General features: G+C 52.1%; 2 protein-coding genes across 2 annotated transcripts; one reads left to right on the top strand and one right to left on the bottom strand.

The window, feature by feature from the left end:
* Positions 1 to 663: 663 nt before the first annotated feature.
* On the bottom strand, positions 664 to 13,646 carry LOC105068224 (peptidoglycan recognition protein 3). Its single transcript, XM_074349450.1, is given in 9 exon segments — positions 664 to 1,391; positions 1,996 to 2,114; positions 4,641 to 4,839; positions 6,114 to 6,266; positions 7,206 to 7,324; positions 9,323 to 9,524; positions 10,399 to 10,506; positions 11,672 to 11,764; positions 12,454 to 13,646. Coding segments are annotated over 8 exon segments (1,128 nt in total). The 5' UTR covers positions 11,721 to 11,764; positions 12,454 to 13,646; the 3' UTR covers positions 664 to 1,212.
* A 7,689-nt stretch (positions 13,647 to 21,335) lies between these two features.
* Positions 21,336 to 24,188, top strand: S100A9 (S100 calcium binding protein A9). Its single transcript, XM_010954057.3, has 3 exons — positions 21,336 to 21,492; positions 21,870 to 22,034; positions 23,797 to 24,188. Exons 2-3 carry the CDS (start codon positions 21,885 to 21,887, stop codon positions 24,085 to 24,087), a joined length of 441 nt encoding a protein of 146 aa, XP_010952359.2. The 5' UTR covers positions 21,336 to 21,492; positions 21,870 to 21,884; the 3' UTR covers positions 24,088 to 24,188.
* The last annotated feature ends 686 nt before the right edge of the window (positions 24,189 to 24,874 follow it).

A 24,874-nucleotide genomic window follows, 5' to 3' on the forward strand; every position in this document is an offset into this window, starting at 1 on the left:
TACATGCCCAGGTGGCCTGAGGACAGAGTGAAGCCAGTGAGATCAGAGGGACGGTCTTTGAAAAGCACAAAGAGCTATAAAAATGTGAGGCTGTTAGAACCTGTCTTGCTCCAAGAGATGTGAAACACTTTGAAAGTCAAGACACAGTGTGAATACCGAAGGTATATGGGGGGAAAAGTCCACACTTCTGGCTCCTTCCCTTTTTCCCTCCCCGTCTTCCTCCTCCCCTCGTTTCCAGATCAGGAGGAACAAGAGCCCGCTCACATGCTGCTGGTGAACAGCTGCACGTCCCCTCCCCCAGCGAAAGGACAGGGCTTCCCTCTGGGCAGGAGGAGCCCAAGAAGGCGGGGCAGCAGAGCCCCCGGGCTCGGGGTCCACACTCGGCCCGATGTCCAGTAGGCCAGGCCAGGCCAGGCCAGGCCAGGCCAGGGAGCAGCACCGAGAGGCTTGTGTGCACACAGCCCCTGCCCTCAGGGAGCTCTGGGAGGGTGGGGACATGGGGCCCTAGAGACAGAGCAACATTACAGAGGAGCCACCAATGCCAGCTCGGAGCCTGGCACTGGGAGGGAAGGGGACAGGGAGAATGCTGAGGGGATGAGGGGCCGCCCAGCAAGGCTTCCCCTAAGGTGGGGGTGGCTAGCAAATTGGAAAGGAGAGCAGGGGCTTGGTCCAGTCGTCCATTTATTCACCCATTTCTCCAACAAACATCTGTAGCACCTACTGGACTCCAGACATGGCTGAAGAACTGAGGACACAGACATGAACGAATCCGGACAGCCTCACAAGCCAGTGGGGAGAACAGACACCTCTGTAAACAATGACCACCCTGAAATCAGGGCTGCATCCAAATACGGACAAGTCAGCGTGTGAGCAGAGGGGGGCCAGGACACTGACCTGGGTCACCCGTGAGGCTGGGGGCTGCTGAGCGAGAGTCTCACAGGGCCACCCTGTTGTCTCACCTGGCTGAGGAGGGGGTGCCCAGGGGAGAGGAAGATGAGGAGGGGGAAGGCTGGGCCAGCCGCAGAGGGCTGGGAATGCCCCGCTACAGGGCCTGGGGGACTCTGGAGGATGCTGGCAGGAGAGGATCATCCTAACCCGAGACAGAGGGACAGGGTGGGGCTGGCAGGGAGGGGACACAGGTGTGGGGCCAGGATGGAGGGTGAGGATGGAGGAGGCCCAGCAGCCAGGGTCTGAGAAGGAGCAGGGGCTCCCTCAGTGTCTGAAATGAGGCCAAGTCTTAATGATGTTGTACAGAGCCCGGCCAGGAGACAGAACGTTGACCACATCACTGTGCCCCACCAGCAGGTAGTTGGGAACCAGGTGCCCCTTGACCACGGAACACCGGATCAGGTTCTGGGCTGCCTCCAGGGCTGCGGCATTCGGTGGCTTTTCTGCAAAACAGATTTAGCCCATCAGTCATTAGGGTCTCAAGGTCACTTGCTTTGGGATAGAAAAAGACTGCTATCCAGACTCCTTCTGTCCCCCGCCCCCACCACCACCACCAAAACCAACAAATTCACATAAATTTCGGCAGCCAGGCACAGAGGGAAAACAAGGTCATCGTGTTCCCCGATTCCTCCTTGCAGTGCTTCTTCCAGAAAGTTCAAAACCGCTCTGGAAGAAAACTGCAGCTCAACCCACCTCTTCTCAGCAGTAACAGAAGGTGCTCCCCAACCCTGTTGCCATGGTTACCGAGGAAGAAGCTACATTTGCCAACAGAGCCATAAAAGCAACAAAGTTTACAAAAGATTTTTTCTCTCTTGCTCTACGCTTGCCCTGGGTATGGTTATAAGGAGAGATGGGGCTGGAATGGGTACGGGTGGATTTGGGGAAACTGTTCTGCCTGAGAGGGACTCCTGGGGGGTGACCTGCCACCTGTATCGAGTCCCACCGACACTGGCAGGCACCACAGTGCATCTTGTCCCCGCTGCTTCCCAGAAGCTTCACAGAATACTTCACCGCCCAGAGTCCCTCTGCCCCACATTCACCCCTTACCTACGAAGTTGCCTATGAAGGCAATTCCTAGGCCAATATCGTTGTAGCCGTAAGTGTGAGAGCCTTGGATATGCCAGCCAACTCCTTCATACACACTGCCGTCCTGACCCACCAGGAAGCTAGGATCAGGCAAAGGAAAATGGAGAAAGTTACTCTGGGAAGGAGAATTGGCTTCATTCACTCCTTTAATCATCAATTCATCCTTTCATCCATTTATTATTATTGTTGTTGTTATTATTAATACCATTATCTTATGTGCCAATGTGAACAGAGACAGAAAAACAATAGCAAAAAAACAACCACAGTCCCTGAACCCAAGAAACGAAGACAGACAGTGACAAGCAATGATAACAGTCAACCCCCTGCAATGTGACGACACTAGCACAATGAAAACCTCAGTTCTCTCTGGCCTGTTGGCCACTCTCTTCTTGACATGCTGTCTTCCCGGGGCTCCCACAAGCCCACAGGGTCCTGCTGTCCCTCCACTCTGCCCCCTCCCTTGGGTCCCTCTGTCTTCCCACCTCCTTTTCTTTAAAGCGGTGCTCCTCGCCTGGGACTCTGGCCTCGCCCCCTCTCTCTTCTCACTCAACATATCCTTTCTGGACAATCAACCAGTCCTAGAACTTCAGTTACTATCTATAAAAGCCAACATGCCCAAACAAACCCACCTTCTTCTGCAGTTTCCTGGGCCAGAAAGTTGGGCATCGTCCTGAATGCCTCCCTCCCCCCCTCCCAGCCCCATCCAGCCATCAGTTACAGCTTGTCAGTTGTATCTCCTACTTCAAATTCCTCCGCTCCTCTCTTTGCCGACAGCTACCACGCTGCTCCAGGTCTCTGCCACCTGCTGTCTGGATCACTGCAAAAGCTCCCTGCTCAGAGTTTTACCTCCTTTCAATTCATCCTTAAAATAGCACCTGGAGGGGAGAATCCAAGATGGTGGAGGAGCAGGACACCAGCTCACCCTCTCCCACGAAGACACCAAAAGTCACAACTGTAGACGGATCAATTTGCACAGAACACCTACTGAACTCTGGCAGAATATCTCTTACTTCCAAATACAAAACAGCACCTGGAGTGGTCTTGCTAAAACACAATTCCTTTCATAGGGCATGACCTTCCAGCTGCCTTTCATATAGAGTCAATCTGTCAGGACCAGTTCCAAAGCCCCTCGTGATGTGGCTCCTGTCGGCCTCTCCAGCCTTACTTCTCACCATTCCCCTCTTTGGAATCTATTTTTAGGTATGAGTTAAGCTTCTTTTATATGTGCTCTGTGCAGACTCCAGGCCCCGTGTGTACGTTACCCAGAACACTCCTCATCCTTCTTTGCCGGGCTTACCTCCACACCTTAACCCAGCTAGGATGCCTCTCCCTCCAGAAGCCCTGCCCTGTCACCATTCAGTCCCCTCAATTCTTATTAGAGTCCGTCCCAGGCATGTCCTGTTCCTCACCCGTCACAGGGCCCAGCACTCTGAATTATCATTACTAGCTCACCATCCCCGCTCTCTACTCCACAAGGGAAAGAACCACATCCATATTGCCAAGCACCAAGCACATAGCAGACACCCAATAAATACTGGTTAAAAGGTTAGAAAATAGTGAGTAAGTGGGTGCTGTGTCCACACTGACTACAGTCAGCACCGGAGTAAGGGATGCTGTGCTCAGAGGCTGGAGGGGGAGCGGGGCACCGTAGCAGGCTTCCAAAGTCAAGGAACAGGAATCCAGCAAGTCCCCCAAGGCTGAATGGAAGAGGAAAACTAACATTCCCTCAGCTTCTGGCATTTTGCATTTGGAGTTCCCACATTACAGTCAATTCTCTATTATCTGTGCTTAATAACCATAGCGAGACTGTGGGAACTTGCAAAATTTTTAGCAATAGTTTCCTCTTGTTTGCAAAGGCTGCTTTTAAAATGGGAGTTAAGAGGAGAAAGGCAGCCAGCCCAGAACAAGACATATGCAAAAGCAAATCCATCTGAGACTGCGTAGAATCTGTTGTGATTGACGTCACAGATGAAGTACTGAAAGTTAATCATACTCTAACCCTAAAATCCCTGCTATGAAAATTCCAAGACGTCTTCCAAGTAGCTTCTGCTATTCTACTAGCTTAATATGTTTCTTTATTATAGACCTGACATTAAAGGAACCAAACGAGAACACTTTTATTTCACTCTATATCTTCAAATAGATAAGGCATTGTTGTCTCTGCTGTAGTAGAGGAGGCAAAAGAGGTCCAGAGAGGTTCAAAGTTCCTGTGTCTACAAAATGGAGTGAACAATACCAGAGGATTGCAGGATTCCAACATTAGAGAGAGCAGGTTTGGTGGTTAGAAGGGACTGCATTTACAAGGTACAACCATTCGATGGCCTTCCATAAGGGTCTCACAGTCTTGCTTTATCGCTATTGTTTTAATGGCTTCTTTCCAGAGTCTTCCCAAACACTCATGGAGGACATGCCCAGGGGAGATATCCAACCCTCAGCTATGCCCTGAAGGATGCGCAGTTCGGAGTCTTGTGCAAATAAAACTATGATGTCTCATGTAAAGCACCTGGCACAAAGGAAGGGCTCAGTGAATACTGGCTCCCTCCCTGAGCCTCCCTTCCTACAGCTCCGAAGAAAAGGAGGGTCAAGTTTCCACTGATCCCGCTTACTGGTATCCAATGTCGCAGAAGTTCATCACGTCTATGTGGTAGGACTGTATGTCCCGGACATGGATCTGGCAGTCCATGGATACGTTGCAGGTCGCCCCCGCGGTGTGGATGATGATCACATATTTGGCTGGGAGGCTCATTGTAGGGCAGTGTGTCTGTCTGGCTTTCCAAGCGGACCGGGTGACGATGTTGGGGCAATCTGTGATGAGGTGAAAAACCAAGGAGATGGGAAGTCGCCTGGGCTCATTGGTAGACCAGCTCACAACGGCAAGCTGGTTACTCCTCCATCTCCCCAACCCCTGGCACCCACTGGCACATATAACATGTGGGACTCTGTGGGATTCTGAGGTCGGACAGGGATTGCCTGGGTCAGGTGGCTGGAGCTAAGAGGCAGAGGCAAAAATCTACAGTCTGATAACAACTATGGAAACCAGCGTATGAGCATGAGGGAAAGGACTGTTGATCGTACAGAGGGATGGCCATTTTGTTCAAGAGACAAAGTACACCTACATGCTTGAATATGCATTGCAAATACATGCAGGTGTGTGGACTTACGGAACAGGGCCAATATGCAGACATCAGCTGGCTCGTGAGCTGATCTCATCAATGTGGAGATCATTTGAAATCTCTAAAGAACTCTACAAATGTTAAAAAATCTATCATGATTGAACATAGCACCTGTCTAAAAGCACGAAATACTTGAATCAGAGATTTACAAATTTAAAAAGCTTAATGAAAAATACCCTTGAGTCCAAGAAAAGGTCCACTCTGCCAGAGAGAGTTAAATGGCTGGAAGTACTTGTGACTGTCCTGGTTTTGGGTTGATGCTTGTTCATTCCAAAACAGTGCCTGATTGTTATTACCCAGCTTCTTGGAATATTTACATTCATGTCAGTGTAATCTGAACTCAGGTTTTTCTCAGTGCTATGGTCATGCTGAAGGTTGGCTGGTTTTTGCATTTAGAAAGAGGAGTGTGGTGTGTGTGTGAGAGAGAGCAAGACAGAGATCATGTGCATGTCTGTGTGTGTATTCATGTAGTGTACACAAATATGTACATGTGTTTACCCCCCCCCCCATTTCCATGCTTCATTTTCCTCCACGGCCTTCATGCCATCTGACATCATACATATTTTACTCATTGATTTCTTCATTTTCTATCTTCCTCCCCTGAAGTGTGCAGTTTTGTTCACAGCTGTATCCTCAGTACCTAGAAGACTGCCTGGTATTCAGTAAATATTTGCTGATTGAGTGAAAATGTGTGTATATATATTTTTATGTCAAGAATGGTTTCATAGCCAATTTGCTCTCATGGAAAGGAGAGGAGGCCAGGAAGGTGCCCTCTCAGAATGTTCCGGATCTCAGCATGAGATGCTCTTGTTCCAAGAAGCCAGTGAATGCCCCTAGAAAAAAGCATCCCCTAACATGGCTGGGTGGTAACTGGGAGGAGGGTGAGGCAGGACTGAGGGGCTTTACCTTTTCTGGGCATCACTGGCTGTTGAGGGACCAGGCAGCTCTCTTCTTTCAAGAGAAGTGGCTGAATATACCTGGGTGACAGTTGACCCTTCTTTATGGCATAGAAGACCAGGTCCTCTGCAGCTGATAAGGCAGCAGGGCTGGGACTGCTACCTGAGAAAGGATGACACGGAATACAGAACCGTCAGCAGGAAACGCCAACCTGGTCTAGATCTGGAGGGAGGATAAGATGACCACCGAAGCCTAAAGAACTGATGGATGAGAAGAGAGGAAACTGGGCCAGTAGCCAGGACAGAGGGCCCAGGGCAAGAAAGGAGTTGCACACAGCTCTTAGAAGCGAAGTTGGTAACTTCTTCCAAGTGCCAAACTAAACTTTACTTATCCACTCCATCTCCAAGTGGAAGGCCCCAAGGGCAGTAAAAGCTACACGCAGAGACCAAGTCAGGTCTGCCCTAGCATGGTGAGAAAGGTGACAGCATTTACCTAGCAGCTCCCACAATCAGACATGTGGCAAACGCTCTTTACGTCCATTAACTCGTGGAATTTTCACGGAAAACCTCTGCGTTTATAAATACTATTACTAGCCCCCAGTTGGCAGATGAGGATCCTGGCAGGTGACACTTACTTATCTATTAGCTCTCAACTCCATTCCTGCTCTGAGCTCGCTGTCTTGCAGGGGGCTGGAAACCTGCAAACTACATTTCCCAGACTTCCTTGCCTGCTGGCCTCCCCTTTGGGTTCTACCAACGGGAGACACTGGAGGAAGACAGAAGCCGTGTTCCTCTGTCTCTGCCAGTCCCAGCTTCAATGTCAACCTCAGACTCCAGAAGAGACGGCAACCACCGTGAGCTCAAGCAGTGTCAGTGGTGGCCTCGGCAATCTCACAGGAGCGCAGACCAGAGGAGAGAGGGGACGGAAAGCATGCTGTGCCCCAGAATCCAAGGGAGAAATAGAGCTTCCAGGGAGGGGCAGATATCGGAGAGGACAATGTGACGGAGGCTGAAAAGACGTGAGGGCCGAGACTAGGGAACGAAGGAAGAGAGTGCAGACAACCCCCTGGCTGGGGAGCCAGGGTGTGGGGGTGTCCAGTACCTATCTCATTGCCAAAGAAGGTGAGGCCCAGGGAGATGTTGTTGTAGCCCTGGGTGTGCATGCCTTGGACATTCCAGCCGACACCTTCATACACCCTGCCGTCGTTCCCAACCAGGAAGCTGCCGGGCAAGGAAACACGGGTTTAATGGCAAACCCCTGTAACAGGAAACCTCGCACCCATCCTCAGTGGGGAGAAGTGTTCTAGAGGCTCATAAATGCTCTGCTTCAATGACACAACAGTGGGAGGGAGGTGGACAATGCATTTTAGACTTCCAAGAGATGCGGGAATATACTGTAACTTTGCTGTGACTTAGCCTACCTGCGTTTCCCAGAAACTCACTTGAAAAACATTCACTTGGTTCAAAGTGGATTTCAAATGTGTGACTCTTAAGAACCTGAGAACATTAGTTCAACAGTTTTCAAGGGCATGAGAATTCATCACGTTATTAAATTAGAGGACCAAGTACTTGAACCTGGAACACAATCAGCCAGAATTCAGGAACTCCTTTATGTTGATTTTTTCCTTCAGTTTCTCTGTAGGAATTCCTAAGCTCTTCTTTATCATGGAAATTTGTTTAGGATGTTCCTTTTCTCAATTTATTCTTTAAAACAAACGTATCTATTCTCTTGTTCTCCGTCTTCCTTTCTTTCCCCCTCTTTATAACTTTCTCATCCTCCACTTTCCAGTCAGTGTTCAAAATTGTTTCCACAACTCTTGCCGTATTCAGCTTTTAATAGACCATGAATTTCCACAGCAAACTGAGCACAGGAAGAACATTTCCCTTAAGGTGTCAAAGACCCTCAGTGGAGCCAGGCCGACCTCCCACCCTGCGCTGACCTCGGCCTGAGGACCCGGCGGGGGCCTCAGCATGTCCCCGGCTTTCAACAGGCTGCTCTGTCCCCCTGCAGCCCTTGGTCAGTCCTACGTGACTAGTCCCTATGGCTGCAGCAGCTGCATGGTGCAAACCGGAGAGTGTCAAACTGCCGCTGCAGAAACATGACTTCAAGATGCCATGGCTGAAGTCGGCTACACAGCAGTGACAATGGCGGGGGGGGGGGGCACTAGTGGTGGGGACAGCAGCTGAGTTGTAGTGAACACAGCATCCACAGAGGATGGGCGGGAAGACGCCCCCACCCTAGTCCCCAGGGACTCTTATTTGCAGCTAAAAATAAATAAATAAGAAGACACAGGTTATCTCTTCCAAAGTGGATAATTCAGAAAGTGTTCCTTGGGTGAGGGTGTAGCTCAAGTGGTAGAGCGCATGCTTAGCATGCAGGAAGTCCTGGGTTCAATCCCCAGTCCCTCCTCTAAAAATTAAACAAACAAGTCTAATTACCTCCCTTCCCCTTCCCTCCAATAAAAACTTTAAAAAAAGAAAGCATTTATGTTTGTCTTTAGAATTCAGAGGGAAGCACCATTCCCACTCTCTCTTTCTCTTCTACAAATGCATGTGTATCCTCATCTACAGAGGGAAAAGGGGAGATGCCGGGCCTCCACTCCACTGATAACCCTCAGAGTGGGCACTCAAAACACAGCAGAAGCACCTCCCTGCCTCACACTTGCTTTAACCCGGGCCCTCCCCCCGCATCCCCAGTGGGACTCCTCCTGTGGGAGCCCAGTCTCACTGTGCGAAGGCCCTTCAAGGTACCCGGTGGAGACCCTGCTCAGGGTAAAAGCCCTGTCGGTGTTGGGGGTGGGACAGGGCAGGACCAGCAGGCAGTCTGGGAACAGCTCTGGGCCCAGGCCTATCGCTGTGTGACTTTGAGCACTAACTTCCTCGTTCTCATCTGGGAAACGGGTGGCAGTATTTCTCCTGCCCATCTGTCAGAATGGCTGGGGAAGCCTCTTGAGTAACGCTTGAAAAGACCTTTGTAAACTGCACTGTTCTTCCAGCTCCGGGAGCCCCCAGCAGCCCCGACCACATCTGAATAAATGGCTCCGAGCCACCCTCCTCTTGACCCCTGGGGGGTTTTGGATTGTGTTTGTATTAACATTTTTTTCTTCATTAGAAAAGCAAAATGGACAGGAAATTAAGGAAAACAGAGGATGGGAAGTGAGAGGCCCCCTCCGAGGGGTAATATGGATGTGGGCTGCAGAGTCCCCACCAGCCTCTTACTTGTAAGCCACATCACACCAGCCTTTGGTGTAGACGGAGTGGGACTAAAGGCCCTGCAGCTTCTGGCCACACGAGTTCGGCCCCTGGCACTCCATCCCTGCCATCTGGTCCGTGATGACGTAGGCCACAGGCAGGGTCAGCCGTGCTTTGCAGGTCAGGGATCTCGCCCCCCACTCCTCGCGGGAGACAATGGTGGGCGCACCTGCAGCGGTGGGGGGAGGATGGCGGGGTGGCACTCCCTCCACAGGCTGTCCACGCCGCCCTGAGTCCTCTGCGGTGGGAGAGGCCCTGGGAGGAGGCCTTCACCACCACAGCCTCCACTCCGCATCTCCCCATCCCACTTGGGCTAAAACAAATCCCCTTGCAGACCCTGAATTCAGCCTAGGAAACCAAGTTGCCTTGTTCTCCAAACACTTCCTCCTTGGACTTTCCTGGAGCGCATTTCCCATCCTCACCTCCTCTCTGGCCTGCTTCATGCGCCCACCTTCAGAAAGCAGCCCCAGCAACACCCCACGCCCCACCCCAGGGCTCTGAGCTGACTTCTCCAGGAGCATCTCAGCATGGATGCCCTGGGACGCATGGTCCTCACTGGCATTTGCCCCTGTGTCTGACTGTCTTCCATCAGCCGTGCCTTGAGAACACGGCTCTGAGAAAGCTCTTCCGCCCTCCTCAAACCCGGGGCTTCCTGGCCAGAGCCCACAGGAAGTCCCATGAACATCGGGTCTCCCTCTTTCAGATGAAGTCTCACCGTGAGCAGGGCTGAGAGCCCCACCCAGGACCAGCACCCCAAGGGTTCCCTCACTGTCCTCACCTGGGCGCTCCCGGGAGCTCTCTGAGGAATGCAGTGTCTGCACCCCGCTACTGAGAGCCAAGGATAGGGCCCTCGTCTTTTCTCCTTGGGTTTTTGCTCCTTCCTGGAACCCACCTCTGCCTAAGGACTCAGGACAGCCCGTGGGAGTAGCTGGCAGACGCCCCTCTTGGGGTTCCGCCCCACCCACCCAGCCCAGCCATAATGACGTCCTGGGAAACATGTCTGGCCCGCTAAGAAGCCCCAGGCGACCCCTAAACCACCTCACCGTTGTGACTCTTGCGAATGAGCTGTGAGATGCCAACAACCGGGTCCCAAAGGCCCTCTGACAGCCCTCTGGCTTGGGCTTCATTCCAGGGCAACCGTGGGGACCCCCCTACGGAGGAACACTGCACTCGGTGTGGGGCCCCGGGCAGCGCCCGGACCAGCTCAGAAGCGTGGCTCAACATCCCCACCCTACAGTTCAAGGCCTCTCGGCTCCCCCAAGTCACCTGACTTCCTTTGGGGAACAGCGCAGAGGAGAACCACGGATGTGTCTGGCCTCAGCTTGTCTCTGCCTCTCACATCAGCCCCAGGGAGGCCTTCCCCCTTCCCACCCTCGCCAGGCCTCCCTCCCTACCCCATTTCAGGCTCAACGCACTCTCTCCTGCCTCCTCACCTGAGCGGCTCTGCCTTTCCCAGTTCACCTCAGCCTTATTAATAGATCAGACTGTCAGGTACCAAGGTGCTCACCGTCATGTTAACATGCACACATATATTAAGCGCCTATTGGTCCAGACAAGGTTCTTGAAATACAGAAAATTGCAGATTGTGGTGCCTGCCCTCCCTTTTAGATAGTATTAACTGAAGATTAATCATCACCAGCGTGGCTTATCCCCCTCTGCCTATTCAGTACCAGAGGTCACGGGAGCCAGAGCCACTAGAACCCTCAACGTCACCAACATCGCCTCCCACAGGCTAGCTCTGTAATTTACAAGACATCTTCAAGGGCCCTCTCAGATCTGTGGCTTGAAACAACTTTATGAGATAAGCCAAGCAAAACGACCACTCCTTCTATACAAATGAGAAACTGAGGCTCAGAAAGGTTAAGTTACTCGCCTAAGACAATGTGGTTTGAAGCTACAGACTTGGATTCCAACGCAGGCTGTCTGCCCCCAGAGCTGTGTTCATAACCGTGACATTCTGCAGCCGCCCCCAAGGTGGTCAGATGACCTTGGGCAAGTCACTGCCACAATGTGGCCTGTTTCTCTAAAACAGGGAGGTTGTTAAGGGTCTCTCCCATGGTTCTGAGACTCTTCTCTCCTGCGGAATGATCAGGAGCGAATCCATGCCCACGACACTGAGGTCAAGGTGAGCTGGGCCGGCTGGGGAGGCTGCTGAGGACTGGAGCCCATCTTAGCAGGGGAGGGGGCACCTGAGCCACGCTCTGAAGGGGAACACAGCTGGTGGGGTGGCATGAGGACCGAGAGAGGATGATTAACAAATGAAACCGTCTGAAGCAGATTCCAAAAGCACTTCTGACCTCACGAAAGAAAACTCACCCCAGGCCCCAAGATCCAGAGCAGAGAAGATGAGAAGCCACCGCAGCATCCTCACTGGACCCAGGACGCCGACGGGGAGTGTGGGCCACAGCCCTGTGAGAGACACCGACAGTTAAGCCGACCATGCTCGCTCTTCAGACGGGGCCCTCACCCCACTGCATGGGCCCCATCTGCCTCTTCACCAGACTGGGGACCAGCACCTGGCGAGGCTTCTCAGGGTCCCCAGCACGTACTCAGCAAAGGTGAGGGTGCTAACACCCTTGTCTAGCCACCACCCTCACCAGCCTCCTATCACCCTGGGAACTCCTGGTCCCTCCTGGGAGCCCAGGGCCTCATCCTCAACCTTCCAGCGCAGATAATAACAATTTCTAAAATCCTTTAGTAGCTGTTATGAACAAACCTGTGCAGATATTTTTACACCCAGTGCTGCAATTTTATATTTAATCCTTACAAAATTCCTGTAAGACATTCTTATCCCTACTTTTTATTTCAGGTGCGAACACTGAGGCTCAAAAGAAGTGAACTACTTGGGGGCAGCACTATTGACAGTCAGAGCATCCAGTTCGGTCCTCCATCCTGAAAGGTCCCTGACAGATGCTCACCGAACTTCTTCTTGAGTGAGTACAGTAATAATAACAGCGGCTACCACTTACTGATCACATCCTCCATTCCAAGTATTCGCTGAGGGCTTCACAGTTACTTAATTAAGTATCCTTACAATGACCCACGAGACCTGGACTCAACATCAGGAAATGGGACTTCAGAGAGTTGAAGCCACTCACCCAGAGTTACCCAACCAGAAGGGGCGGATCAGGATTCATACCCAGGAACTTCCACCTGGAACTTCTCCACAATCTGCGGAGATTCTCAGTGAGGCCCCAAGAGGTGAAACTCCAGGATCATTAGGGTCCTTTCCAGCTGTAGGAATCTTCTGCTCTCCCAGGCAGAAATGAATTGCTTACTTGTGCTCAATCCAAATGAAATATCAGCTCTTGGAGATATAGACGAAAACATCAACTTTTCTCCCAATTATTTTACAGAGAAATTATAGAGGGAGGTTTGAGATAAAATGGGGGTAGATCATTGCCCTCCAGAGTTTTTATAATCAGTAGTTCCCAGTTGGAAAATGTTTAGACTCTCAGTTTTAGACAAACATATAGGAGTTTCCTGTATCCCAGCCAGCAATCTCTTGGCGAATAACACCCAGGAATCCATTCATTCAGGAAAACTGTGTACTGACAACAAATGAGCCCATCCCAGAGGAGGGCAGGCACCTAAGGAGCACACGGAAGAGTGTTCAGCCTCCCTCGCTGGCCAAATGAGAGGCCAGGATTAACTTGCCCAAGATGGAAGCTCTGTAGGCTGGCCTCCCAGGAAAGGAGCTGGCCTCTGGCAGAGGTACTTAGAAACCAGAAATCAATTCTGAACAACAGGAGGTGGAGACCCTGGTTGCTTGATCATGGTGTGTCCCAAACATGAGTGTTAATGTGATGAACACTGTCCCGAGCTTATCACATCATACAGCTGGAATTGCCAGGCTTGAGCCCAGCCCCTGACCATGCCAGAGCAGGAGCCAGTGGTGTCTCCTACCCCGACCCCAACTGCAAACACTGAGCAGGCAGGACAGGCTGCAGACACAACGGCTCACACCGCTTGCTGTGCAATCTCTAGACTTAAAATGAAGACGAACTATTACAACAGGAGACAAGTGAGACATAATGGATGGGGCTTCCAGGTTAGACAGAAAAGGGAGAAATTTGGTAGAGGTAAGCCTGGGACCCACAGCCTTGGCAAGAAAGATCCAGGAGTGATAGAACCAAACCCACTTAGAAGAATTTAGGATAGAGAACGTTTTCTTGCTTGGAAGAAGAATTCAAGAGGGGAGATCAGGGGAACTTTCTGCACCATGTTAACCTTTTACACTGACAGTCCCTCCGCTGGGAGAGGGCTTCTCAAGAAGAAACGCACTCACACGCACACTCAGAAATACCTGTGGGTCCCTGCTGTCCTAGCCCCACGGGTCAGGCTGCAGGAGGCTCACCCCTCATCGGCTGCCGGCGCCTCCCTTTCAGTCTCGGCCTCTGGCCCCGCCCTCCTCCTCCAGCTGCCGCCTCCTGCGGCCTCACTCTCCGTCCGCTAGAGGGCACTCCCTCCCCGGGAAAGGAGCATCCGGCCCGGCTTTCCAGAGAGAAAGGAAAAGGCCAGGAGCCCTAACAAAAGGAGGAGAGGAGGAGGAGGGCAGGGCTATGAGGCTCTGAGGTTCTGAGGCTCTGAGCCGCTCTGGGCACAGTGCACAGCGCCGAGATGAACTCAGGTGAGACCAGACGGGTGCTGACCGCAGGGGCGCCGCCCTGTGAATCAGCCCAGCTGCCTCCTCCCTGGGAAAGGACGCGGTTGCCCAAGGCTCGCTGAGCTGCTTCCTCATCCCCAGCTTCCTGGAAGCCCGGCCAACCTGGGGACCTGGGGGTCGTGTCCTGACCTCTGGGAACTTCCTGCCGGTGGGGACAGATCTGCTCCAGGGGTCTGAAGGCTGTGGCTGGAGGTCACTCACCAACACCTTGCCTCCCCCCCAGTCCCCCCCCCCCCAATCCCCACCACCAGGCTCACCAGCAGGGGCAGGATGGGGGCAGAGAGATAGAAAAGTGCATTCCAGGAGGCAGCACACACTGCGTCCTCATTACTAGAACTTCTTCCAGCCCAGTGGCCAACTCGGCCATTCACCCACCACCCGCACCTCAGCCTCAGTCACCCACCCAGGAAGCCTCCCACAGACCGAGACGTCCCAGCCCCTCAGCCACTCTCAGCGCAGAGGGCACAGTCACCCCTACCCCTACCAGGCCCCGCAGTCTGTGGCTCTGGCCGCCAGACCTCTTGCATCTCCACGGAGGAAACCCCACGAGCCGCTTTCCACCAGTGCAGTGGGTCATGTGTCTCCCCGGGCACCTGCAGGGGCTCCCAGCCCCCGGTGGGTGGGGCAGCCTCCTGAGACTGCTGAGGGAATGCCCCAAATCCAGGCCAGCTGCCCTTGGCGGAGCTGCAGAGTCGCCCTGGGGGGACAGAATAGCTTCCTGGAAAGGGCCCCTCGAATGAGCCTGCTCTCCTCCTGAGCCGAGCCACCCAGGCCCGGGGCTGGGAGGATGGAGAGCAGGGGCCTGGGCCAGGGGTGCGGGGGAGCAGGCCTGCAGACAGATGAGGGGGTGGGGAGCAGTAGCCTGGGGGCGGGGACTGCAGGGCCCTGAGTTTCCCCGAACCTGCTGCGGGGTTTCCCAGGCCCTGCTGTCTCCGCTCGGACCAGCGCGGAATCTGTCAGTGAGGCCTGCGGGCCGCTCCCCGGGCGGGCGTCAAGTGAGGGGGCTGAGGAGCTCGGTTCCCCTCACGGAGGGGCTGGGGGGCGAACCGGAGGAGGGACTGGGTGGTGGCCGCCTAAGAGAGGAGGGGGAGCAGGTAGAGCCTGGTCAGCCCAAGACCAACAAATTCTTAGGGACTAACAGGCAGAGGGGCTCCCTGAGGCAAACCCCTGTTCTGGAGAGCGAAGCAGGCGGGCCCTGCTCTCTGGGTCTGTGCACTTAGGACCAAAATCCGAACAGGACCCACTAAGTTCTGAGCAGCCCGGCCCTGGTCGCCCTCCCCTGCCCGCCCTCGCCTCTCTCCACTAGAGCAGCTCCCTTCCTGAGGGTCCCCGCCTCACTCCTCCCCCGGGGCCAAGAGGCCCCGCTTCAGCCTGGCTGCTTCTGAGAGGCCTCCCGTGGAAAAGAAGAAAGGAAAAAGAAATGCAGGCGGGCACACAGGCTGCTTTAAGGATGGCATTGCCCAAGGCCATTGTTCTCAAACCTGGGAGGCCCTGAGACCCTGCAGGCGCTCCTTGAGGGCAAAACTATTTCCAGAATAATATACCCTGAACCGCCCACCACGGGAAGCCTCCCTCCCACCAACCAAGAATCCTCAGGTCCCCCTCCCCAGGGCGCTGATATTTACACTGGTGGCACAAAACCACAGTAGGTAAGGACTGTCAGGATCTTAGCCAGAGCCAAGGCGGTGGCAGCAAACTGCACCGGCAGTCAGTGTGTTCCTCGCCAGGTATTCTTTCAAACTGAAAAAAACATAAAAAAATAAATAGTTTCACTTGAAAATGCTTCTTGATGAAGAAGTGAAAATTATTTATTGTATTAAATCTCAACCATGATTGTCTCCAGGAAAAGCACTTGTGTGATTAAGAGGTGAGTTGAACTAGCCACTTTTCTCATAAAACACCATTTTTACCTGAAAGAACAAATAACAGCTAAACTATGGATATTCATTCTAGGCTATATAAGGCAGATATTCTCTAGGAAATGAACAGAGTGAAAGTTTTACTGCAAGGAGAACAACCAACAGGATGTGTTCGTGTAATAAAGTTGGGACTTTCAAGAAAAACTAGGATTTGAAAATTCTGTGTCTGCCATCATGAGTTTGACAGTCTCCCAACACTTAAAGATTTTTCTGATGAGTTCGGTGGTGATATTAATAAATGTGACTTTATGTATGTGTATCATATTAGACAATGAAATGTGTCAGCATTTGGAAGATGCAGATAAGTCAGTGAATTGATGTTTTCCAAATGACCCATATAGTCAGTTACAAAACCATACAAGATCCATTCAAGTTCCATGATAGGCCAATGGATTCTAATGTAACAAAGAATTCATTGATGGTGCAGCCATTATGGAAAACAGTATGGAAATTCCTCAAAAAAACTAAAAATAGACTTACCTTATGATCCAGCAAGCCCACTCCTGGGCATCGATCAGGAGGGAACCTTAATTTAAAAAGATGCATGCACCCCAATATTCACAGCAGCACTATTTACAATAGCCAAGACATGGAAGCAACCTAAATGTCCATCGGCAAATGACTAGCTAAAGAAGTTGTGGTATATATAGACAATGGAATACAACTCAGCCATAAAAAAGAATGAAATAATGCCATTTGCAGCAACATGGATGGACCTAGAGATCATCATTCTAAGTGAAATAAGTCAGAGAAAGAATAATACCATATGATATCACTTATATGTGGAATCTAAAAAAAAGACACAAATGAACTTATTCACAAAGGGGGGAAGGGAGTGGAAGGGGTAAATTAAGCACTGAGATTTGCAGATACTATCTACTATATATAAAATAGGTAAACAACAAGGTCCTACTGTATAGCACAGGGAACTATATTTGATATCGTGTAGAAACCTATAATGAAAAGGAATATATGCATGTATCTGTATGACTGAAACATTATGCTGTACACCAGAAACTGACACATTGTAAACTGACTATACTTCAATTTAAAAAAAGTTCATTGATATGGTTTCAGGTTCTAGATTGCACCTCACCTTTATGAAGCCTCCATTTGTTGAGTTTTGGTAAATTATCCAAGAATACACACAACAATTTTTAAAGACTACTAACGTATTTCTCCCCTTCCCAACCACTTATCTGTGGAATACAGAGGTAGGTGGGGGAGTCCAGCTGCCTTCTTGTCAGGCATACATTAAAGAGCTGTGAAAGATGTAAAAAATTACATTCTTCTCACTAGCCTTTTTGGGGGGAAATATAATTTTTTTTTACTTTAAAAAATATATTAATATACAATGGATTGGCTATTACTATTTTAAGTGAATTAATAAGAATTTTAAATTTTAAAATTTCTAATATTGTAAATATTAATAAATGTAATCCACAGAAACAAAAACTCTTTTCGGTACTCAGTACTGTTTTCCAAGCGTGAAAATGTCTTGAGAACCAAAACGTTAAGAATCGGTGCCCAGGGACTGCCACAGGCTGTCCTGATGCAGATTGGCCACAAGGGGGCAGCACTCACTCTGATAATCCCAGAGCCGCCGTTCACCCACGCAATCTCCCCCACCTCCGCGTCTTCTTCCTACTTCCTTTTTCCCCTTCTCTGCACTCTCCCGTGCTGCACAACTTCTTAATTACAGGAAATGATCATCTTCTGAGTATGGTTTCCATCAAAACCAAGTCAGTCACATATTATTCTGCTACTGTTTACCAGGAGTTTCTCAGATGCCGTTTATCATCCAGGGAGGAGTAAGCAAGAGGTCCTGGCTCTCAAGGAGTTAATAACCTAATGAGGGAAATAAACTGGGAAAAAGAATCTAGTGGGGAGGTGGACCCAAAGACCAGCCCTTAGAATGCAACTCGGTGATGTATGTGAAAGCCCTTTATTTTCTATGAAGGACGGTATATTTCGGAGGGATTCCCGTGAGGCAGAGGAAGCCCACAGGGAGCTAGCCAGGAATTTCTGGAAGGCTCAGGGACAAACTGAGAACAAAAACCAGGTCCCGCAAGAGACAAGAGAGGACGGGAAACCAGGAGCCAGGGAACAGAAAAGGAACACCGGGTTTGTCGATGTGGGAGGTGAATTTCCCAGAACTCACAAGGATTAAGAGTGAAGACAGCCGGGGGAGTCAGGGAGTGTTCAGACGGGGCAGCGCGGCCGAGAGGGCAGACACAGACTGCTGCTGGTCCTGGGCACGGGGACGGAGCACACGGGTGCGACTGGAGCTTTGGAGCTTCTGCCTGCTTACTTGTCCGCTTGCTTGTTTTTAATGCAGCCAAGGAAACTGTTCCCTTGTCTCCCAGTGGCACTCTCCAGAGCCGCTGTCCGGACCGGGAAAATTGCCCTAATTACAGGAGGCTCCGAGTTTCCCCAAGGAGAAGACCTCACTCCCCAACGCCTTTCATTCCAGCCTCTGGCTTTGACTGACAGTGAAAGGGGCTGGGTGGGTCGGGGCCCCTGACCCTGTTCTCCTCACCCTCCCCATTTACTTTTCACCCTAATCAACACTATATGGTCACAGTCGGCGCCTCTGCACAAAGTCACAGGGCAACAAACAGACCAGTGTGTATTTCACGCTCACTCATTTCTTCGTTTATTCGCACACTTCTGCATTTATTAATTCAACATGTGTTCATCCAACACCCGCCAAGCTGGGCACTTGCTAGTTTTAGGACTGCAGAGGTGAGTCCTGGGCTGGAGGAGCCTCAGCAGAGCAGAGGCGACAGGCCTGAAAGCCAAGAGCTTTGGCCTGCAGCCATGCTTTGTTCAGCACACATGGTTCTTCATTGTTAATGTTTTTATTTGCTTTTAAAGTGAGTTGACAATCTTTTTTTCATTGAAGTATAGTCAGTTTACAATGTGTCAATTTCTGGTGTACAGCATAGTGTTTCAGTCGTACATATACATACATGTATTTGGGCAAATTTTATAAGCAGGAGTTCTCATGTCAAAATTCAGATTTCCCGGACCTCTGGGAGGTCCACTGACACCTGGTCCACTTTCCCAGGCCGCTGACTTCACCTGAGGCTGAGTGCCAGCCGTCCCTTCAAGTGAGGAATTCTCACATTTGTCCCAGTCCTCACCACTTTCTAGTGTCCCCAACCCCGAGGCCCCATGTCAGTTGCCACAAGTCATGCTTCTGGTGGTACCATTGGTGTTCCCAGGCCCAGTTTCACGGATTTCCTCCAGGTCCCTTGTTTTGCAAGCTTGTGTCTGAGATCCTTGGTCTCAAGGAGAGTGAAGCATGCTTTGGTAGACGCAGCAGAGGGCGCTGTGGGAGCACATGGGAAAGGCAGCCCAGACACCTGCCCCAACTTCCTAACAGCCTGAGGAGGGAGGGCACGCAGGCTATAGTCTCTGCTTCCTCCATTAGCTCAAACAATGGAGGGCAGACGTCATAAGGGACTGGCCCTGAAGTTTCCATCCCTGTATCCCTGGCTATACCTGCACTGATCATTCATTCACAGATGGTGTACTCATTCGTTCAAGCATGCATTCAGCAAGCATTTAATAAATACTTGCTGTGTGCTTGGCACTGTGCCAGTCAGGCCGTGTCTTTAGCTCTCGAGTTTAAAATGTGATCAGGAATTTAGGGTATGAGGTTATGTCTCCCTCGCGTATTGTGGCTCATTCACCAAGTTCCCCAGCGTCTAACATTGGTGTCTGGCACATAGTAGGTGGTCACCAGACTGATAACTTGCACAAATGAATGAAAAGATAACTAATAGTAATATCTCTGACTTACTAAGCTCTTCCAACCTTCACTGTCTCACTTCTCACGGTAGGTCCTGTTATCCTATTTCACTAAGAAAGTGAGGCACAGAGAGGTTAAGTAAATTACCTAAGGTCACACAGCCAGTCTGAACTCTTTTTTTTCCATTATAAGTTATTACAAGATATTGAGTATAGTTCCCTGGGCTATACAGTAGGTCCTTGTTTTTATGTTTTATACGTCACAATGTGTATCTGTCGGTCTGAACTCTTAACCACTATTCCATGTGCAGTGCAAAGCAGGAGGTACTCATGGCCAACATGTAGCACTCACAGGAGCTGCCTTGGGCTTTCGGAGGGCAGAGAGGTCAGAAGGGGCCAGGGCAGGGAAGAAAGGTTTCAGGAAGAGTGGACAAAAGGACTGGCAGAGGTGGGAGAGCCTGATGGAGGTGGGGGGGGCGGTTGGAGGTTAAGGGAAGGGGGCCACAGTAGGTCCTTTAGACACGCTTCCCAGGTCGAGGCGGTGGGGCAGCAAGGGCACCATCCTTCAGCAAGTGTGAGGTCTCCCTTGAGAGTCAGAAGCGGTGTGGGAGCGATTGTCTGGGAGGAAGAGAGTGTTTCCAATTGGGAGAAACAGAGCAGGCTTCTGGACAGGGTAGCATTTGAACTGAGCCATGAGGGTGGGTAGGGCTGCACCCCATGGTGGGGGAAGGGCACTTCTGGGGTGGCAGCACCAAAGACAAAAGACTGGGGGTGCAGGTGGGCCTTGGGTGTGCCCCTAGGAGAGGGACTGGAGGGGTCATTGTCACAGGGCTCTGTGTGCCAGGCAACTCCACTTCCTCCCCTGGTGAATGGGGAGCCACGGAAGGTTTGTAACAGGGGAGGGTCAGGCCTTGCCTACCCAAAAGCTACACAAAAATAGTTGTCTTTTAGGTTGTCCTTGAAGCTGTGGCTCCCATGTTTGGAGCAGTTAAAAGCGTGATTCAGAGAACCTCTAGAAAGAGTCTGGCCCTAAGGACAGCTCACAGACTGCAGTAGGGAGGTGTAATCACAATCAGTCTTAACCAGGAACCAGGATGTCTGAGCCCAGTCCCTGCTGTGTCACCAACCAGCTATGTGACTTTGCTGACCTTGCTCGGGTGCTTGGGTGTCAGTTTCTTCATCGCAATACAAAGGGGTTGACCACCTCCAAGAGCCCCTCTAACCCCGATGCATCCCACCCCAGGAATTTAAGACCCCATGTCAACCCCTTGCACTCCTGAGAGCACTATCACAGAGTCAGGCAGGTGCGGGAAAGCTCAGCCCTCCTTGCTGGGCTGCCCACCTGGAGGAGGCAGAGGGGGTCGCACCCCGCACACAAACACACACACACACACACCCGGTCCTCAGCCTGTCATCAGCCACTGGCTCCCGCAGGTGGGCCAGCGCAGCCTCCGCGGGGGCAGGGGGAAGGGGGTGTTGGAGGAGAGGCAGCTGACTGGCTTGCTCAGGCAGGGCAGGGGTGTGGGGTGGAGGGGAAGTGGACTAACCAACCAGCTTCCTCCCAAACCAGCTCCAAGCCAGGCTGGGGATTTCACAAAAAGGCAAAAGGAGCTATGTGAACACTTCCCGTCCTGGCCCAGCCCCCTTCCTGGTAGTGACAGCCCAGCCTGGGGTTACCACATGGCTCACCTGTGAAGCAATCTTCCCGGGAGAGGGCTGAGCGCCTCAGCCAGGGGCCTATAAATGCTGGGCCCGCATCTCACTGTCAAATCCCTCTGTGTGGCTCCTCAGCTTGGGTAAGTGAGCGGCCAACTTTCTCAGGCCGGAGCCTGCCTGCCGACTCTTTACCCCTCTCATCTACTTTCTTTTCAAACTTCCTGCTGGAAGCCCTCCTTGATTGACTGCCCACTTTAAAGCTTATTTCACATTTTCTTAGGTCATGTTCTGCTGGAGCCGCCTGTCTTCAGATGCTCTGCTTCGCTGGCATCCCCTAGATATTCTCTAAAACATTTCTCGTGTGTGAAACAGGGTCGTCTCCCAGTTAGGTTGCAGCCCAGGCTTTCTTTTTATTCTGTTTCCTCCTTCATACCTGCCTGCAGCCAGTAAGGGGTATCAAGGAAGCTTGACAGCCTTTTCTTCTAAGCACCTGAACCCTTGCTTATCCACTGCTCAGACAGAGCGCAGGACCATGGCGGACCAAATGTCGCAGCTGGAATGCAGCATAGAAACCATCATCAACATCTTCCACCAGTACTCTGTGCGGCTGGGGCACTACGACACCCTGAACAAGAAAGAGTTCAAAGACCTGGTGAAAAAAGAGCTGCCAAACTTTCTCAAGGTAAGGCTGGACTCCCGGCGCACCCGACCCAGCCTGATGACAGCCTGGGCTAAGGATGAAGGACGGGGCTGTGATCTGCAGTGTTCAAGGGGGAAGTTCCAGCTCCTTCAACTCAGCCTCCAGAGGCAGTGGGCTCTATGTTTGGGACGGGATTTGGACCCCTTCATTAGAGGTGTTCCACATTAGGCAGCACCGACAGACTGGGCATGTGCTGTGTGCCAGGTCTTGTCCTGGGCAGGGCATGTAGTGGCCAACAGGGACCCAGTGTCCTATGGGAGAGACACACAGCAAAGGTGTTGACCAGTCAAGAACACAGATAAATCCAGTCCCTGTGGGTGATGTGGGCTGTTTGTGGGAGAGATGACTAGTTAGGTGGACAAGCACAGCCCCCTGTGAGGAGGTGATCTTTGAGCTGAGACCTGAATGTTGAGGATGGAAGCAAGCGAGGACGACCCATGGCAGGAAGCCGTGGATAATGTAAGCCACAGATGGACTTGGAGTAGAAGACCCAAGAGGGCTTTTCTCATCCTAAGGTAGGAAACCAACAAACAGTGTGTGGACCAGGACCCAGCCCAGCACTGACAGTAGCATGTTCATTTCCCCGATCTGAAAATGATCAGGCTGCTCCAGGAAAAGGAGGATTCATTCCACCAGATCTTTTTGTTTTCCTTATGAATTTGGTGACCTTGGGGAAACAGAAGCCAGGACTAAGAAGGAAGGGACGTCTGGGTCCCGGTCTCAGTTCTGCCCCTAGGAGGTACTAGGAATGCTGACAGCTCCCTGCAGGGGCAGATCTGTACAAGCAGGACACTGGCTCAGGGTAGACAAGAGAGAATACAGTCAGGAGGTTGTGTGGACAAATTTCCTCTGCGTGACCCCTACCCCACCCCACCCCATCCCCCACCCCTCACATCCTCTGCCAGAGGAGAGACATAGGACAGGAGGAAAAGGGGGCGCCTTGCCCATGGGCTGCTTGGGAGCGAGGGCTCTGCCTGGACAATGGCAAAGGTGCAGCAAAGCAGATTGTGTTGAAGCATTGCAGGAGGGGGAAGGGCCCGGGCAATGAGCTGGGCACCTGCAGGTTCCTGGGAGGAGACTCAGCTGAGGGGCCTCAGCTGGTGGGTGGCAGAGCAGGAACCCACCGGGGCCTGGATCCTTCACCTCCTCTCAGGCCCCCTTGCACACATCACACAGCACAGCTCTCTGTCCCTACACCATCTCATTCCCCTCAGGTGCTTCCCCGCCAGGCAGGCTGAGATGAGTGTCACTAATTAGTAACCTGGGGAGGCGGGAAGGGGAGATATGACATTGGCAGGGGTGGAGGGAACGGGACAAGACTGGGCTCTGGGTTAGAGCAGAACTGGCATGTCCACTCCTCTACCCAGACGAATCACCCTTCATAAGACAGTTTCCTCAAGCCTTCCTCAAGGAAGAGTCCCAGCCCCCCTGCCGACATTGCTGTAAGGACCAGACGAGGCGAACTCTCTGCTCTTTCTCATTGTGTGACCTCGGACACGTCGCTCGACCTCAGTCCCTCTTCTGTGAAACGGAGAGTCCTAGTGCCCGGTTGTTTGTGGGAGGAGTTAGAACGTGTCCAGCAGATGCTCAGTGTCTGCTACATCGTAGGCGCTTAGCAGACAGTCATGTCTCATGTTTGACCTGAGGTCCAGGAGCCAGGTTTGCTGTTGGGCCGCTTGCCATGCTCCCCGTCCGCAGCCCTGGCCACACTCAGCCCTGACTGCCTTGTTCTCCCCCCTCACAGAAGCAGAAGAAGGATGACAAAGTCATAGAAGACATCATGCAGGACATGGACACAAATGAAGATGAGACGCTGAACTTCCAGGAGTTCTGCATGCTGGTGGCCAGGCTGACGGTAGCCTCCCACGAGGAGATGCACAAGGACACCCCCCGAGGAGATGACCACAGACATGGGCCAGGCTTCGGGAACGGTGGCCAGGGCCCATGCCCCAGCCGTGGTGGCCAAGGCCAAGGCAACCACGGCCACGGCCATGGCCACAGCCACGGTGGCCACGGCCACGGCCACAGCCACTAATAAGGAGGCCAGGCCACCAGCCCCTGCCCACCTAGGGCCACGGAGTGCCTTTGCTGTTGGGTAGGAGGATCAGGGGCAAAATAAAGTCTTCCTCCAAGCCAGTGCTCTGCCTGCTTCTTCCCTGATCCCTTTCCCAGCATGACCTTCCTGGGAACCTGGGCATTAGACAGCCCTGCACCTTAACTGGGCCTTTGCCTCTTCATTCAATAATTTTTAAAAAAAATGAGAAGCATCAAAAATATGGGCCTGTTCTGGGCTCCTTGGGTTCATCTCTGACTCTAGACCCCACTGCTGGGGTCCCAGTCCCCCTGCCCCAGCTCAGGATCTCCCTGTCCAGACTGTCAAATTGGCCCTTGTCACCACAGAAAGCAAAAGGGGGTACCTCTTCCCCTCAGCCTTCCAGCCCCATCCCGACCCAGCCCCAGGCCCCTCTTCACCCAGAGCAGTCCTCACGACCGTCTCCCCCACCAGACAGAAGTGCACCCAGACAGAGCCGGGTCTGAGGAGGAACCCTGGGGTCTGGGCAGTGGGAGCAAGGGCAGATGGGGTGTGTCTCCCCATAGATTGAATTCTGACTCCACGGGGCATCTGGGTGTCTATTAGCAGACCTAGCGTCCTCACCACAGAGACCGGAGCAGGTGTGCACATGGATGGGAGTCAGGGGTCTGGCCCTGCACCCGCTCAGCCCCAGGAGGAGCGGAGCATGAGAAGGGTGCCTGCCTGCCCATTAGAAGGAACCAGATCTGACCCTGGTTCTGCAGCTAAAAAGCCATGAGGAGGTTGGACA

This window comes from Camelus bactrianus, chromosome 21 (assembly GCF_048773025.1).
Source record: "Camelus bactrianus isolate YW-2024 breed Bactrian camel chromosome 21, ASM4877302v1, whole genome shotgun sequence".
Classification (NCBI taxonomy): domain Eukaryota; kingdom Metazoa; phylum Chordata; class Mammalia; order Artiodactyla; family Camelidae; genus Camelus; species Camelus bactrianus.

Bases quoted from the DNA above. Each gene is read 5' to 3' on its own strand.
- S100A9 (XM_010954057.3), top strand. From the start codon at position 21,885: ATGGCGGACCAAATGTCGCAGCTGGAATGCAGCATAGAAACCATCATC. The intron at 22,035-23,796 runs GTAAGGCTGGAC...CCCCCCTCACAG, and splicing joins AGCTGCCAAACTTTCTCAAG to AAGCAGAAGAAGGATGACAA.